General features: G+C 35.0%; 1 protein-coding gene across 5 annotated transcripts in view; it reads right to left on the minus strand.

Annotated features, from left to right (window-relative positions):
• The window catches only part of Vps13D (vacuolar protein sorting 13D), a 166,383-nt gene that overhangs the window by 77,791 nt on the left and 72,447 nt on the right, over positions 1-16,145 (minus strand). For 4 of the 5 annotated variants that reach the window (XM_083120751.1, XM_083120748.1, XM_083120749.1 and 1 more), the window contains exons 29-35: positions 14,396-14,573; positions 10,760-11,021; positions 8,925-9,105; positions 4,786-5,059; positions 2,937-3,170; positions 2,354-2,517; positions 316-541 (exon numbers count right to left, since the gene is read on the minus strand). In XM_083120751.1, coding sequence (XP_082976877.1) covers positions 316-541; positions 2,354-2,517; positions 2,937-3,170; positions 4,786-5,059; positions 8,925-9,105; positions 10,760-11,021; positions 14,396-14,573 — 1,519 coding nt within the window. The remainder of the gene's footprint in view (positions 1-315; positions 542-2,353; positions 2,518-2,936; positions 3,171-4,785; positions 5,060-8,924; positions 9,106-10,759; positions 11,022-14,395; positions 14,574-16,145) is intronic. The other variant, XM_083120752.1, reaches the window with a different exon arrangement.

A 16,145-nucleotide genomic window follows, 5' to 3' on the forward strand; every position in this document is an offset into this window, starting at 1 on the left:
CAGTTCTTTTTGGCATTGTTTGTTTTCCCATACCTGGAGTACTTTACGAAAGTTAGATATGAGTAAAGAAATATGTGCTGCCGAAACCATCATTTAAGTCTGAGCATTAAAATAACTGACACAATTTATGTTACAATCTTCTCTCTGTTTAGATTCATTTTCTACCTCTCAGACTCAAGATGTAAAGTTAATTCTAATTTGGTTCCTCAGGAAACTCAAACTTCATGTGTATGTGTGCATCATGCATGCACACACAGAATCCACAAATGCACAGCAACATTTTGAAAATACATTCTTTAAAACTCCATAACTTACCTTGAAATCGAGTGTCAGTAAGAAGAATTTCTTGCGAAACCAAATCAACATCCCTGGAGTCATTGCTGTATCGCTCAATCATAAGGCGAGATTTTATGAAGTTGATGCAGGCCAGTGAAGATTCTTTTTCTGATTGTGATGAATGAGAAACTTGTAACTTAACAGTGACATTTACAAGATCTAAATGAATTGAAGAATATATCCACCGATTTTCATTCAATAGCTCCTGAAAATACAATAAACCTGATGTATAATAAAATACAGCTACACTTAGTTTCTGCATTTATATCATCTAAATGTTTCGCCCATGAAAAAAAACTTTTATCACAGATCATTGCATAGGAAGCTTTAAAGAGTTCTAACAAAGAACAATTTCCTCTCTTGTACTCTCACACATGAAATGTTAATATTTTCATGCAATTATTGAAATTCATGCTAAAATTGATTAATTTTGCATTAACAGAAACAAACAGTTTTACTAGAGGTATGCATATTTAGTAGAGCTGAGCCAATACCGATGCAGATACTCTGAAATATTTCCACCGACACCAATACTCATATAATTCCAGTTTAAAATAACAAAGGCTAATTACAGAGTCATACTAACTCATCACATCTAATTCCTCTAATGACATTTAAATAACTCCCAAGTTATTCTCATGTAGCATTATAGCACTTAAAAATGTCTTGTGGCATTTTATGTGAACTTCTCTAGACCCAGAGGATGCAAACAAAGACATTTTTTAAATGTTGCAAGACTGAAAAGTGTTGTAGTTATACCAAAAATTTGGTGGATTGTCTCTTCTTCAATTTCCTGTAAATAGTATTCATTCCTTTCGTTTGGGTTAATAGTAGAGGGAGAAAAGCGACAGTTATTAAAATAACTCATTAAGCCGGCTCTCTTTATGCCCTGCCCGCCTTTATTCTCCATCATTTGCAATGTGTGCGAGCAGGAATTGAAAATGACTGATTTCTTTCATTTCTTCACAGCCTTTACCAGGTAGTTACAAGCCTTCGAGAAGTTTGGGTGCAACTTTTCCTTTCCCCATACCTTTGATCTTGTCAATCATCTGCTTCCCAGGAGGGTGAGAGTTGTCCAGCATTTCTTGGAAAAACTATGTGTAGAACTTGTGCTGGCTTTCCAACCTGTTACAAGTAACGCTGAACAAAACTTTGAAGAGGGACAAATGTTGCTCTTGGCTGCTCTTCTAGCGACTCTAAAACAATGGTATCGGTGAAAAATTTCAACTTATACTTACTGATACAGATACCGGTATCTGTGTCGGCTCAGCCCTAATATTTAGGTTTTTTTTATGAAAACACGAAATGTGTAAAAACACACTGTAATGTTTATCTATCATGTTTCAAGGAGAAAGATACATTTTCCTACAATGTTTGTCACGAATGATGCAAAATGAACTGGAAAATGCAAAATAAGCTGTTAAACATGAAATTTAGAGTTTATTTATCTAAGTGACATTTTTAAGTCTGAATTATCCTGAAAGTTATGCAAATAACGAAAAACATATTCCTTTTGCTGTAATGGACTCCTTTACACAGGAATAAACTTCTGACAACTACAAAAATGTGCTATTAGAAGGGGAAAGTGTACAATAAGTGTAAAAAAAATGATCTCATCTTCACTAGCAGCCAGATATATTTCAATTTTCTACAAGGCTGTATTTAGTTCACTTGCCTTAAAATATTTACGCATGTCTCAATTCTATTCCCAAAATTTTAAGTTTTTGCAGACTTTTAATTTGCCCATGGGAAAACCAACAGGAAGGCACCACAACATACAATATTCTCTGTACCTTGTTTTCAGCATTTTAGGCACTTTGACATTAATAACTGAAAAGGCAATTTTACGTTCAACAGAATTTACATATCAGGATTGTTGTACCCTGAAAAGAAACTTCTGCACTGGCAGCCTACAAATCCATTCAAGGGAACAAAATAGACGAGGAGGTCAAAAATCTAGGCTCTAAATATAATATTATGAGGGAGAAGAAATTAAATTGAATTCATGCTGTATTACCTGTGATTTACTCTCCCAAATGTTGTTATCAGGAAATTTTGCATACAGATCATCTAGCACTTCCCCAAAATTGTATGACAAAAGACCTCTTATAAGTTTGTACTGTGCTAAGTCCAAGGAGACATGAACAGCAGATAAGGTTCCTTTAATACTCATATCAGGAACTGAAAAGGAAATCATTAACACTAGTTATATAAGTCATCATCTCGCAAAATTATATCAGACACTGTCATTCGTTTATATTTCAAGGATTGTGTAATATAGGGTAACTTACTTTTGCTTTTACTTAGAAGAAACAACCTACACAGAAATAACAATTAATTCTCAACTAAATGTGAAGTGTGAAAAAGTTCATGGGCTTCCCTGATAGTGTAGTGGTACCACTGTCACTTGTAATGAGAGTCTCAGGTTCGATCCACAGTGGAGGCAGATTGCACGGTGGTTTGGATCCTACTATAAACCGTAGGTCTGTCTCAATTAGCCCATCTGAGTACAAAATTGACTTAAAAACAAACTTTATTTTTATAATTTTTTTAAAAAAAAAAAACTCATAAATGCTAACTTAATATTTTACAACAGCTACCTTCATGTGACACAGCCTTATCCAAGTTCCTTTCAACCTGAAGTTTCAATTCACATGTTTCATTTAGCAAAGGTGGTTTCTTGCGCCTTACACAAAAACTTCCAAAGTTGAGATCCATAGAATGATCTTTTTGGTTTTCCAAACACCTGCTCTGTCTAACGCCTGCAAACAGATCCATGTTCACAAGTGCAACAGAGAGAACATTCAGCAGGCATGGTGAGGTTTGCAATACCCCTGTACAAAAAAAAAATTGAAAGAGAATTACTAGTCACTTTTCTTTTTTATCATGGAACATTTTTCATTGTCTCAGTAGCATACGTAATATATTAGACATAATACATTGTTCTAGTAAGTAACGTCAGTACCATATTTATATTTAAAATATTGTTTTTATTGCAAACTAGTGGATAGAGAAATTTATTTTATTCATATTTTACATATTTTACTAGAACAAAATAACTAGAACGATTTTTGAAAATAATGTCTTAAAAAAACTGGGTAGGAACAGATGAAAGACTTATGTTGCTGCAGCAATAAATCTTTGGGTTAGGAATTCCAGTTAGTTTAATTTTCTTATTTTATATAAGTAAGAAAATAAATGATAACAGTAATACAATCATATAATAATGTCTTGGAAAGAAAATCACATTATTGAAAAATGATGTACATATTTATGTTTGGTAAATATTTCTTCTTTGAAAGTTTTTAATATACCATCGATATGAGGAGTTAGTGTTTGTTTATCAGCTTCTTGAAATATTCAACTTCGGAAAGCAGAATAATACTACTAGCACAAAGTTTTATTTTCTTGCTATAATTTAGACATCATATTGTCATAGCATTAAAACAAAAACAAATTGATTAGGCTCATATAACTGAATAACACAGACAAAATTTCACAGCATGTAGTTGGCATGGTAAAATTTTCCTTCTTGAGTCCTTGTTTTGACGCTACAAGCCCTGGAAAATGGTATTTTCTATCCTGTATATATGCAGGCATGTAGTACAGTTTCACAGTTGCCACTGGCATTAATGTTTGTCGAATAACACACTGCAATACATAACATGCTACAGAAACAGTAGAGTGTTGGCAGCGGCAATGGCAGGATGAAGTCCATAGGTTTGACCCCTTTCCCTAAAATCATGTACATATCAAAATCCACACATTATGTTGCACATCCTATTTCATGTGCTTGCATTAAAAAAGGACTTCGCGAATTTTGTCTAGAGGCATTTATACTCCAGAATACAGCCCTTGTATCGACTGGTTGCACAGTGGGTCCAGCATAACAATTTTTTTCTCATTTTTAGACAAAAAGATAAATTTCAGTGGCAACCAAGAATCTGTGCTGAACGACAGAAAATGCTTTTAATATTTTTTTAGAAAACTTGTAACATCAAAATGTGGGCTCAATGAGTAAATCTCATAAAGAAAAGTTGTTCATTTTGATATTCTAAAGAAGCTTCTAAAATGTGTCTATGATATATGGTAACACCTTGTATGTATAAACCTCATTGAATGAATTGAATTTCAATAATAAAACATAAAATATATGTAACATTCTAAAGCTAACATACTGTATATACTACATCCTAGACACAAAGAATGATTTAAAAAACACAGAAGCAAAAGCATAAAATGTACAGTTCTATACAGACAGAAGCAACATAAATAGTAATGTACTGACAGTTCAGTACACAACTAGCAAATAAATGCCACATAATACTTACAGCATAATAGCAATTTACTATGCTACCCTGAATAATCATGTGCACCAAATTAAACCAAGGTTTCAGCATATAGCACATAGACACAAACAGGTGTTAAAACATATTTTGCACTCCTTACCTTCATCGTTACATTTACTGTCATATTTGTATATTGGGCTCTGTTCAAACATACCATTGGTATCAGTAACAAATTCCTCTCCAATTAAAGTCTGTTTCACTACGCTGATGGTGCCCTCTGATCCGGCAAATTTGAAAGTATTGTTTACTGTTAACCGTCCCAAATCCACTACTAAAATTTCAGAGGATTTTGAGCTTAAAGGCAGTAATATGACTGGAGAATCTGCATGAATGTTTAACAACACTCTAGACCCTCGTGTTGTTGTTTCAGGAATCTAATAAAAATAAAATGGCAAAAAATTAATTACAATCATCATCTATTTTGTATTCATTATAGTAAATATCTGGTGTATAGTTGGGAAACAATAATAATAATATTTATTTAAGTGATGAGCACGGTTAAACAACCAGGTACATCACTATGTCAAAATTGGTTATACAAAATTATAGAATTGAATACATAATTATAAAATAATACATTGGATCCTACAATCTTATACATCATCATAAATTCAAATTGTAGGTTTCAACAAGATCAGCTACTAAACCTCTGTCCTTATTTAGACATGTAAGAATTTAGATATACCTATGGGAATATTTGGGAATTTTATAAGCTATATTATTCAAAACATATTCACTGTCAATTTGGAAAGTTATCTACAAAATTTATCCTTTTCATTTTTCTTCCAGGGTAAACATATTCAACTATAATCTTTTTTTAAACTTTGTGCATAATAACCTGACAAAAAGTTTTTGAACTGATTCAACTTTTTGAAGGTGACTGGTGGCTGTCAGAAACCATAATTCATTAGCATATTCAAGAATAGGATGAACTATAGTTTTACACAGGAATATTAAGGTGAGAAAAATATATAACCAAGCATCTTCTTTGCTCTTTTGCAAATTTCTGAAATGTGCTCATCAAATATGAGAGAGGAGTCTATTAATATTCCTAAGTCTTTATGACTGTCGCACACTTGGATTTTATTTTGATAAATATAATAGTTGGAGATTACATAATGAATTTTCTTAGTACATCTTAAAACTTTACACTTTTTCAAGTTAATTTCCATTTCAATAATCTTGCAGCAATATGTCATTCTATCGAGATCAGCCTGAAGTTGAGTGATATCATTATTTGTAAAAATACTCTTAAAAATTTTTATATCATCTGCATGTAGTAAACATGTGCTAATTTAAAACATAATGTACACCCGCAGCAAAATGACTTCGGACCTCATGTGAAATCTGCCGTAGTAAGCAGTCTATCACTTTGTAGCCTTGTATACAGTGTTGTTTTGTTTCGAACACGGAATTGTTTCTGCATGAACGTATCTGGAAACAAGTGTATTACTGCTGATAAGCGAGTTCATTTCATTTCGTATTGTTAGTTGACACAGGAAGGGTGACTTTCTGCTGTAGTGTGTGTGATAAATTGCTGTTTTTTCGTGTGGTGTGTTGGATATTTTCCTACTGTATTTGTGTTGGATATTTGACTACTGTACAGGTGTATTTGTGATATGCCGCGAAAGTACTATAGTAGTGTGGTAAAAGCCAACATTATTGCATGGCAAAGTGAAAACGTCCCGATAAAAACGATATGTAAACAAAGAGGTCGTACAAAATCAACCATAATGAAGGTACTGGCAGCCGGCAGAGGACTGCCTCCGACAGTCATTCCAAAGCACAAATTCGGTGGTGGGAGGCAAGAGAAACAACCAAATCTACAGACGCTCTCCTAATGAGAGAAATAAAGAAAAACCCTTAACTGACAGTGCCAGAACTTAAAAGAAATGCACCCGAATCTGCTGGAAAACGTTAGTGTTCGCACGATCCAGCACAGTTTACAGAAAGACTTGGATTTGCCATATCGTAATGCTGCTAAGAAGCCACTACTCACTGCCCGCATGAAGAAAGACTGTCTTGCTTTTGCAAAGAAATATGCACACTGGACACCAGCACAGTGGAGGAAACTGGAAAGTCATGTTTCCGATGAGAGCTCATTTCAACTGTTCCCAATCGGAGCTGCTCAAGGTTCGACATCCATCACATTCAGATCGATATGACATAAAGTATATGGTTCCGACCAGTCTGTAATGGTGTGGGGGTGTTTTTTAGGTGAAAAGGGTAGGGCAGGTTTATACGTATTTCTTATCGCAAAACGTGACAATGAACGCAGACCGATATATCAACGTTCTTAAGGACCATTTAGTGATATGCTTCAGATCCACGAGTATGATCTTTTCATGCATGATAACGCTCCTTGTCACACGGCTAAGAAGGTAAGGAAATGGCTTGAGGAACAATAGATAAAGATGTTAGAGTGGCCTGGGAATAGCCCCGATCTCAATTCAATTGAAAATTGTTGGCATCGTATGAAGCAATTCCTGGGAAAGAAGAAGATTCAGAACCTACAAACCCTCCAAACAGAACTAAAGAAAATGTGGTGCATTAACATGGACTTAAATAATTATTTCCAAAGTCTTAGTGATTCCATGCCCAAGTGCATCCAAATGGTTCTCAAAAGTAAAGGCAACATGACTCCGTACAATGTATGCATTTTTTGCTGTATCTAATAGCTTAATAATAGCTTTCCACATGAATTTTCTGTAATTTTTGTGCTTTTGTTATGAGGTCCGAAGTCATTTTGTGGCAGGTGTAAAACATCATTGATAAAAGCAGCAAACAGAATTGGGGCAAGTGGCAATCTTAACACAGAAAGTTCTATATACTAGAAAGTTGGAAAACCATTTCAGAAATTGTGGTGATAATTCCATTTGGTCAAGTTTATAAATAGCTGATGGCTGACACTATCAAAGGCTTTAGCCAAGTCAATAAATAAAATATCAGTCTGGAATTGATTCCTAATGTTAGATTTAAAAGAGTCTATTAAAACCAATAAATTTGTAATAGTGTACCTTTTTCTAAAAAAAAACATGCTGATTTCCATCAATATATTGTTTAAAAGAGAAAGAAAGACAAATAGTCTGCAATTATGTGTTCAAAAACCTTTGCCATGGCATTTAATATAGTAATTGGTCTATAATTATTAACATCATTGACTTTTCCATCTTTGTTTTTAGTTACAGGTACAATAAACACATTTATCCAGATATTTGGAAATATTCCAGAAGTAAGTTACATGTTGAGAATTTTAGTTAACAATGGTATAGAAACATCTTCGTTTTAATAATGTAATAATAATAATGAAAATTTTCAAATATTGAAACACATCCAAAATGAAATTTCAAAAAGTTGCCATCTTTTTTGCCCTGAATTTATAGCAAATATTTTTCATAAACACCGAGGCACTAACCATTTTTTTCATTGTTGGTAATCTTATGAAATAAACCTTTCCAAAATCATTGCCAGTTAAGGTTTATTGTCTTTTAGGGATGGAATGATATGAAATTTTTGTGAACACTGATTAAGTACAGATATTCTACAGACCTAATATAAAACTTCTAGAACATGAATGGTTCCTTAACATATTTAATTAATGTGTGGGTTTTGCTCTCTAAACTCACAATGAAGTTTCTGGGTTAGAGTCCTGGCCAGGTCATGAGTGTTTTTTGCAAATATCCATTCATCAATTTCATCTATGATCACTCATTCTAACCCTTGAGTTTAGCCAAAAGTGGCTAAAAAGCAATGTAAAATAACAAAAATACATTGTCTGAAAGAACCTGTAGCAGCAGTAAAGCAATTAAAATGAAATTTGTCAATAAACAATAAGAGAGATAAAAGCAGGGTATGCTCAGAATAGCAAATGTTTACATCCATATGTATGTTTGTGTGCATGTGCCTGCTTGAAGTCAATGAAGAAATGCAAGGACTAATGGGAAATAATATAAAATGCCAGGAAGTGAAACAGTATTTAAAACAAAAGAAGTTTTTGAGGTTTAAAAAAATTGTTTTCAAAAAGAACATCCAGGTCAGATGAAACTTTAATACATTTATATACAGTTTTGTAAATTGTAGGTAATTGTAAGACATCACTATCATTAATTGTGATAAGGAAATTTAATAAAAAGATACCCCGAAATAAAACATTTGGAGCCAAGGAGGACTCCAGTTACAAGATTATGATTAATACGATCACAGGCTTTATTATTTAAATTTGATTGTTAACTCACTTACCATGCTTTCAGAAGCAGCTGCTCGAATTCTCGCCATTACACCTCGAAGTTGAGAAAAATGCTGGAAAAAGGTCTGCAATTCTGCTATGTACCTCTGGGTATGTATATACGAAACAGACGACATTTCCAACTTTACATTAATATCATATTCCCTCGTCATATTTGGATCACTTGTTCCAAATCTAATAATAAACAATAATTGAATTAGACACTACAATAATGATTTTTATCATTATCTAATAAATTGAAAACACGGCAAATTTTAGATATACAACACAATTATTTCCAAGTATTTTACTTAGTGAGCAAGTGGATCATGCCAGGGAAACAGGACATGGACAATGAAGCAGCGTGGTTTGTATTACGTTAGAGAACTTTGAACTCTCACATCCCAATGACAAGAGTTTAATGTAAGTTGCTGGATGGGGTGCATAAGTATTACACACTCTACACTGTGTTTGTGATGTTCTACATGATGATAAAATAGCCCGTTGAGAATAAAATTATGCTTTTACTTGTGGTTGAATCATTGCTAGGCTCAAGGAGGGAAGAATATGGCTTTCAAGACCACAATAATGATCCTATTCACATGATTAGTGGTACAATAACAGTTCTATTTACAGTCTATAGCGTGGTTTTATGATTGTACAAAATAACAAATCCAAAATTCTTGACTTTTTCTTGACCTTTCTCTTTTCTTGACCATCTTTCCCCTTTTTCTTAACATTTATTTAATCTGTCCCTAGTTAGCTATAGCTGAAAATTAAAAAATACTTTCATTAAATGAAAATCCCTACAACAAGGTCAGTTAAAATGAAAACTGAAGCTGTACTTTAACAAGAGATTTCGACTTGCTTTAATTATAAATATTAATTATTATTAATGCATGTAAAAATTAATGCTTTAGTGTGACCGCCTATACATCCTCGTAGCACTACTGCAGCCGGACCAACTTCCTTACTGGGATTTTTACCTTTCAGGCTTAAACCACACGTTTATTTACTCATGCAAAATGTCAAAAACAAGTCTGGGTTAGTAATTTCAGGTTTTCATTAACTTTCACATGCAAACATGCTTGAAATTTATTTGAAAACAATCCGATTGACATGCATCGCAAAAACTTACAACCACGGCTCCCATTAAGCTAAGCCATGGAATATCTCCACACTGCTATTACTCTGTTTTACACAATGGGATTGCCAATATGGCTTTTCTTTACATCGCTGTTAAATTATAATTCATACAGCGTGATTGCCATTGTGGCTTTTTTACACATTGCTGGCAAAGTTGTAATTTGTACAGCATGATTATTTTTTTTATATACAACATTTTCGACTTGAGAACTTATGATCTGTCATATTAGGCTTCATCCTGGATGGGGAATGGCCACATTATTTAATATTTTTACAAACTTCATGCATACAAGAAAGTAATGCTTAAAAAAAAAAGAAGTGAAAAAATCTTAACCACAACTCAATACAATTTTAGATTTCCAAAAATTTTATCAAATCCCAGTACAGATATATAAGAATGTACGTTCACTATAATGTAAAAAATAACAAAAATTCTTGACTTTTTCTTGACCTAGCTGTTGATTTCTTGACTTCCTTGACATTCTTGACTGGTAGACACCCTATTGTACCAGTGTTTTGTGTAAACAGTGTTTCATCAAGTGGAGAGATTGATGTTTTTTTATTGGATAATGCATTTTAATACCTCACGGCATATTTGAAAAACATGCACTTGAAAATCTCTCATCTGGAGGGGGTTTCCCAGAGTATATAGGTCACATTGGCTGCACAAGCACAACACACGACAAATGAAATACATACTTACTTAAAAATATGAAAGTCCAAAGCTTCTGTTCCTGAAGTTATAAATCTTTCCTTGTAAAGCTGTCCATGGGGAGTTAAATCTAGAAGAGACATGCTACCAAGCTTTCCATTCACCATGTAATTTCCTTCCTTCGATGAAATTTGTGTAGAAAAATTAGAAACATTAGCCCTTGCCAATTCATAGTCGGGATTGTTAAGGACTAGTGTAAATGATTTTACATTAACTTCAACCTCAGAGTTGGTAATTTCTGACACTTTTGTCCCTGAAATATAATGGAAAATCATATTTACTGAAAATATACTATCGGAGAAAACCAACTGTTGACATATAATTTTAGTAACTATATTTCTGCAACAAATACTAAAGAAATTAGGAAAACAAATTTGCATGCATACACAATCATGTTCATACTGTACTCTATTACTCTCGTTCCTTGCTAGATCTGTTTTTGTATTTTTCTTATTTTGTGTAGCTTTTCTACCACTTTCAGTAGATGTGGATGAATGGTACTAGATGAAATGAATGGGATTCAAACTTAGGCAACAAGATTATGAGTAAACCACTCCACACACTTGGCAATTCACTATTCAATATTCCCTCACCACACTTGTTCTTTCTGTAGTTTTGTTTAACAGGAAGCCTATTTATACCAAGGACAGATTAATGACAAAGGGTGTCTTGACCCTCCTGGCCCAGTTAAGTTATGCCTATGAGTCATTCCATGCGAAATCAACACAGCCTTTGACCTGACCATCTCCGATTTTCATGAAATTTGGGGAGTTGAAACTATGCATGGAACTTAGTTACTATGAAAATTTTTAGTCTCGTGCGTCTTGTAATTGTTAAATTATTCAAGGTCAAAGTTAGCAGAAATTGCCCTTTTTGAGTCCGCTTAGCTATACTAAATGTGCTGTAACTCCGCCACTATTTCGCCTAGAAAGCTCAAATAAAGCTTATTGTACAGGGAATTGAACAAGCTTTCCAGTGATATATAAGAAGCGCACCTTTCGATAAAAATATAATTTTGTCACGTGACCTTGACTTTTGACCTTGAATATCTCAAAACATGTCATCACCAAAAATCGTGAAAAAAATATTTGGTCCCTCATGCCATACTCTAAAACATATCAAAAAATCATTCTGGGACTGCAGTGGGATCAGAAGATACAAAATAATATGTTTAACTATGTGACTGATAAAAGCCTCATTACATGAACCATGACGAGTCAAAAGTCCTTTAACACACCCTACAAAATGTAAAGGAGTTATCCTGGGTATAATTGGTCATGAAAGAAATAGGTTAGGCACAGGGAGATCTCTAGCTGTGTGTGTCAAACGCAGGTCCGGCATATTGTTGACCGCCATTTTGAATTCAACGAAAACATTTCAAAGGAAAGTGGGCGATGTGAAATATCCAATCAGGCTAGAATTTCATGAGAAATGATGTGACGAAAGTTTCTCCAACATATCTTTAGCCAGCAAAACGTTATACGCATATCTTTCACTTATGATATATGCACATTGTAGTGTTGTCAATATTCCTGTGAGCACACTCGTTGACGTCTCTCACACTCACATAGAACATTTGGCAATGTAGCAGGTGCACCATCATCGCAAGCAGCAACTATGCCTTCTCTCAGATGGTCAATATCAGGGACTTTTAGTGCATGCACCATTCTCTTCAAATGTTTCTGAAGGTAAAAGTCCTCCTTAGATGTTAGATCTGGGGAATGTGCAGGCCTTTTAATAGATCCCCATCTGCCCATCAATCTACCTAGAAATTTACCATGAAGAATGTTCACATAGTGTGGTCACACACTGCCCTGTTTCAAAACTCTGGAAAAGTGCCATACCCCGTAAGCAAGGATGAAAAACGTGTTCATTTAACATAACACATCCAAGAAGCCCTCACCATTTAAGGTTCCGTTGTTGAATATGGACCAACCATTCCCGTTCTCCATACATTATACCACATCATTAGCTTACCAGCAACAACCATTCGGCTGGGATCTGTCTACTGTAGATTATCAAATCACAGGTATTGCGTATAATTTTTATTAACTTTACCGGGAACATAAAAATTAGCATCGTCACTGAAGAATTTTTCATTCTAAAGGAAGTGTCACGTAATTGTTTGAGATACTTTGCATAATATTCTCCACTATTCAAGTATTTGGTGAATGTTGCTGATTAAAATCATATGCAATGGTGAATATACTGTACATCTTTCTGTCCCCAAGATGTCAGCGTGATCTCAACGAGTTCCTAACACATTAGGAGCATTCTTAATTCTTTGTTTTTAACACCTCGTAAAGGAGAAAATGATTACAAGCATGCAGTAATAATTTTTTGCTGGTTAAATATACTTTGGAAAAACCTTCGGTGCTTCATTTCTCGTGAAATTCTAGCCTGATTTGATATTTCACATCACACACTTTCCTTTGAAAAGTTTTCGTTGAATTCAAAATGGCGGTCAACAATATGCCGGACCTGCGTTTGACACACACAGCTAGAGATCTCCCTGTGCCTAACCTATTTCTTTCATGACCAATTATACCCAGGATAACTCCTTTACATTTTGTAGGGTGTGTTAAAGGACTTTTGACTCGTCATGGTTCATGTAATGAGGCTTTTATCAGTCACATAGTTAAACATATTATTTTGTATCTTCTGATCCCACTGCAGTCCCAGAATGATTTTTTGATATGTTTTAGAGTATGGCATGAGGGACCAAATATATTTTTTTCACGATTTTTGGTGATGACATGTTTTGAGATATTCAAGGTCAAAAGTCAAGGTCACGTGACAAAATTATATTTTTATCGAAAGGTGCGCTTTTTATATATCACTGGAAAGCTTGTTCAATTCCCTGTACAATAAGCTTTATTTGAGCTTTCTAGGCGAAATAGTGGCGGAGTTACAGCACATTTAGTATAGCTAAGCGGACTCAAAAAGGGGCAATTTCTGCTAACTTTGACCTTGAATAATTTAACAATTACAAGACGCACGAGACTAAAAATTGTCATTGTTACTAAGTTCCATGCATAGTTTCAACTCCCCAAATTTCATGAAAATCGGAGATGGTCAGGTTGAAAATTGCACATATCTGTGTTGATTTGGCATGGAATGACACCTATGAAACTAGCTTACATACTTTATACAAAACTCATAAGAGAATTAGATAAAACTGGAAATTAGGAATGAATCAATGTGAAATTATTGCTGATTTAAATAAATTACCAATAACAGTAATTGATATTCTACAAATCCAATATAAAATTGCAAACATGTGAATATGGTAATGGATTTTGCTTTAGAAAAAGAAACAATGGATTTTGAAACTTAACTTGCAAAACCATGAATCATACCTTTATATTCATAACTATATAGTAACGAAATAGCAGAATTTTGTACTAAGTTAAGGGTTACAGTATTTACAGAAATATCAAATCAGTAACATTACCGCAATTTTACTAATACACCAGTGTGTTATACCTGATACCAAAGGTACCGCTTAATCACTTTCACCACTACTGGATATGAAAAATAGAATAATTGATGTAATATGCAAGAATTACAATAACAATTACATTTGAGTTGCTGCAGTTAGATGATATCTATGATATCATTCATTACCTGTCTCTGTTGTTAATTTTTCTGAAGACATTGGCATTTGAGAGATGTTTGCTTTTTGCTGTTCTCCATTTGTAACATCATCAGATCCAATTCCAAAGAAATCCAAAACAACTACCCATGATTCAACATTAACTATGATGTCCAAGCAATTGAAGTTCACTTCAACAAATCGTTGTACCTGAAAAATTAAACAATATAGTATCACAATTCATGTCCCCATTATCAAGAAAGGACATAAAACATACACCTGAGGTAAATTATTATTATTATTAATAATAATATAATTATTATTTGCAAAACTTACATAGAATTATTATAAATTTATAAAATACAAGAAGTTACTGTGTTTGAGCTATGAATTTAAATTTGTTCTAAATGTCAAAATATACATTGCTCAAAACAATTAGGGGATCATGGGAAATATCCATAAGTTTGTGTGTCATCAATGGCATGAAGAATGAAGATTGGCGTGAAAGTGCTCCTTGACATGAAACAGCAAGATTGGTGTATGAAAACATGTGACACAGGCATTTGTGCTGTCTGCAGGTGGGTGCCCCATCCAAAGGGTGGTAGACGGGAGAAGTGTGCAGTTGTGGGAATGCCAGTAGCCAGCAAGCAGACAGTGTATGAGTTCATGAAGGAACGTGGGCAAGTGGCACAATGTCGCAACAGAACGATTTGCCAGAATACATGGCATGGAGGGCCATAGGAAGGATGGAAGCTGGACAGACACAGCAAGTGGTAGCAGCTGTTCTTGGGGTATCACAAAGTGTCATTTCCCACCTGTGGACATTGGTTCCAAAAGGCAGGAAATGTGCGACGAAGGCAAAACAAGGTCAAGGCCATCTGCGAGTACCAACACCATGAGATGAGAAGTACTTCCTGTTGACAACCCGTCAAAACAGACGACAGAGTGCAACGCAGCTGCAACATTCCCTGCTCACAGCTACAGGAAGTAGTGTGTCATCTCAAACCATCTACAGTCTTCTACGTGAAGGTTGCTTCTATGCACGTATACCCATGGCGTGTGTGCCATTAACCGCATGACACCATAGGGCCTGTAGAAACTTGGCTGAAGCTCATCACAATTGGGGGGCACGCCAAATGGAGGTGGGTGCTGTTCTCCGATGAGACATGATTCAGTCTTCGGAGTGACATTCGACATGTTTTAATCTGAAGGGAATGTGGAACCCACAACCACCCTGTATTTATGCAGGAAACATCCCAGTATGATGTTGGTGTACTGATGGTGTGGGCTGGAATCAGTAATGATGAAAGGATGGATCTCCACATCAGCCCTTAGGTACAGGAAAGAAATCCTCCTACCTCATGTCATTCAGGTGCAATTGGTGGTAGGTTCCTTTTCATGGATGATAATGCCCGTCTGCACAGAGCTCTGTTGGTGGACAACATGCTAGAGGATGAGGGAATCGAGCATATGGAGTAGCCTGCATGCTCACTGGTCTTAAATCCTATTGAGCATGTCCGGGACGCACTTGGCAGATGCATTGCAGCTAAGCTGCCACCTCCCTCACAAATTCCAGAGCTATAGGTTGCCCTACATGAAGAGTGACGACCAATCCCCCAAACTCTCATCGATCAACTCATCGAGTCCATTGCCATGCAGGTGTGCTGCACCATACTAGTGGCCAGTTCCTTTCAAGGGCATGTCCATTTCTGCGCCTATCTGTTATAATGACCCACATCATGTGAACATTGTGTCAAGTGATTCACATTCCTTTCTGTTGCC

The sequence above is a fragment of the Lepisma saccharinum genome, chromosome 4, assembly GCF_977018435.1.
Source record: "Lepisma saccharinum chromosome 4, izLepSacc3.1, whole genome shotgun sequence".
Classification (NCBI taxonomy): Eukaryota; Metazoa; Arthropoda; class Insecta; order Zygentoma; family Lepismatidae; genus Lepisma; species Lepisma saccharinum.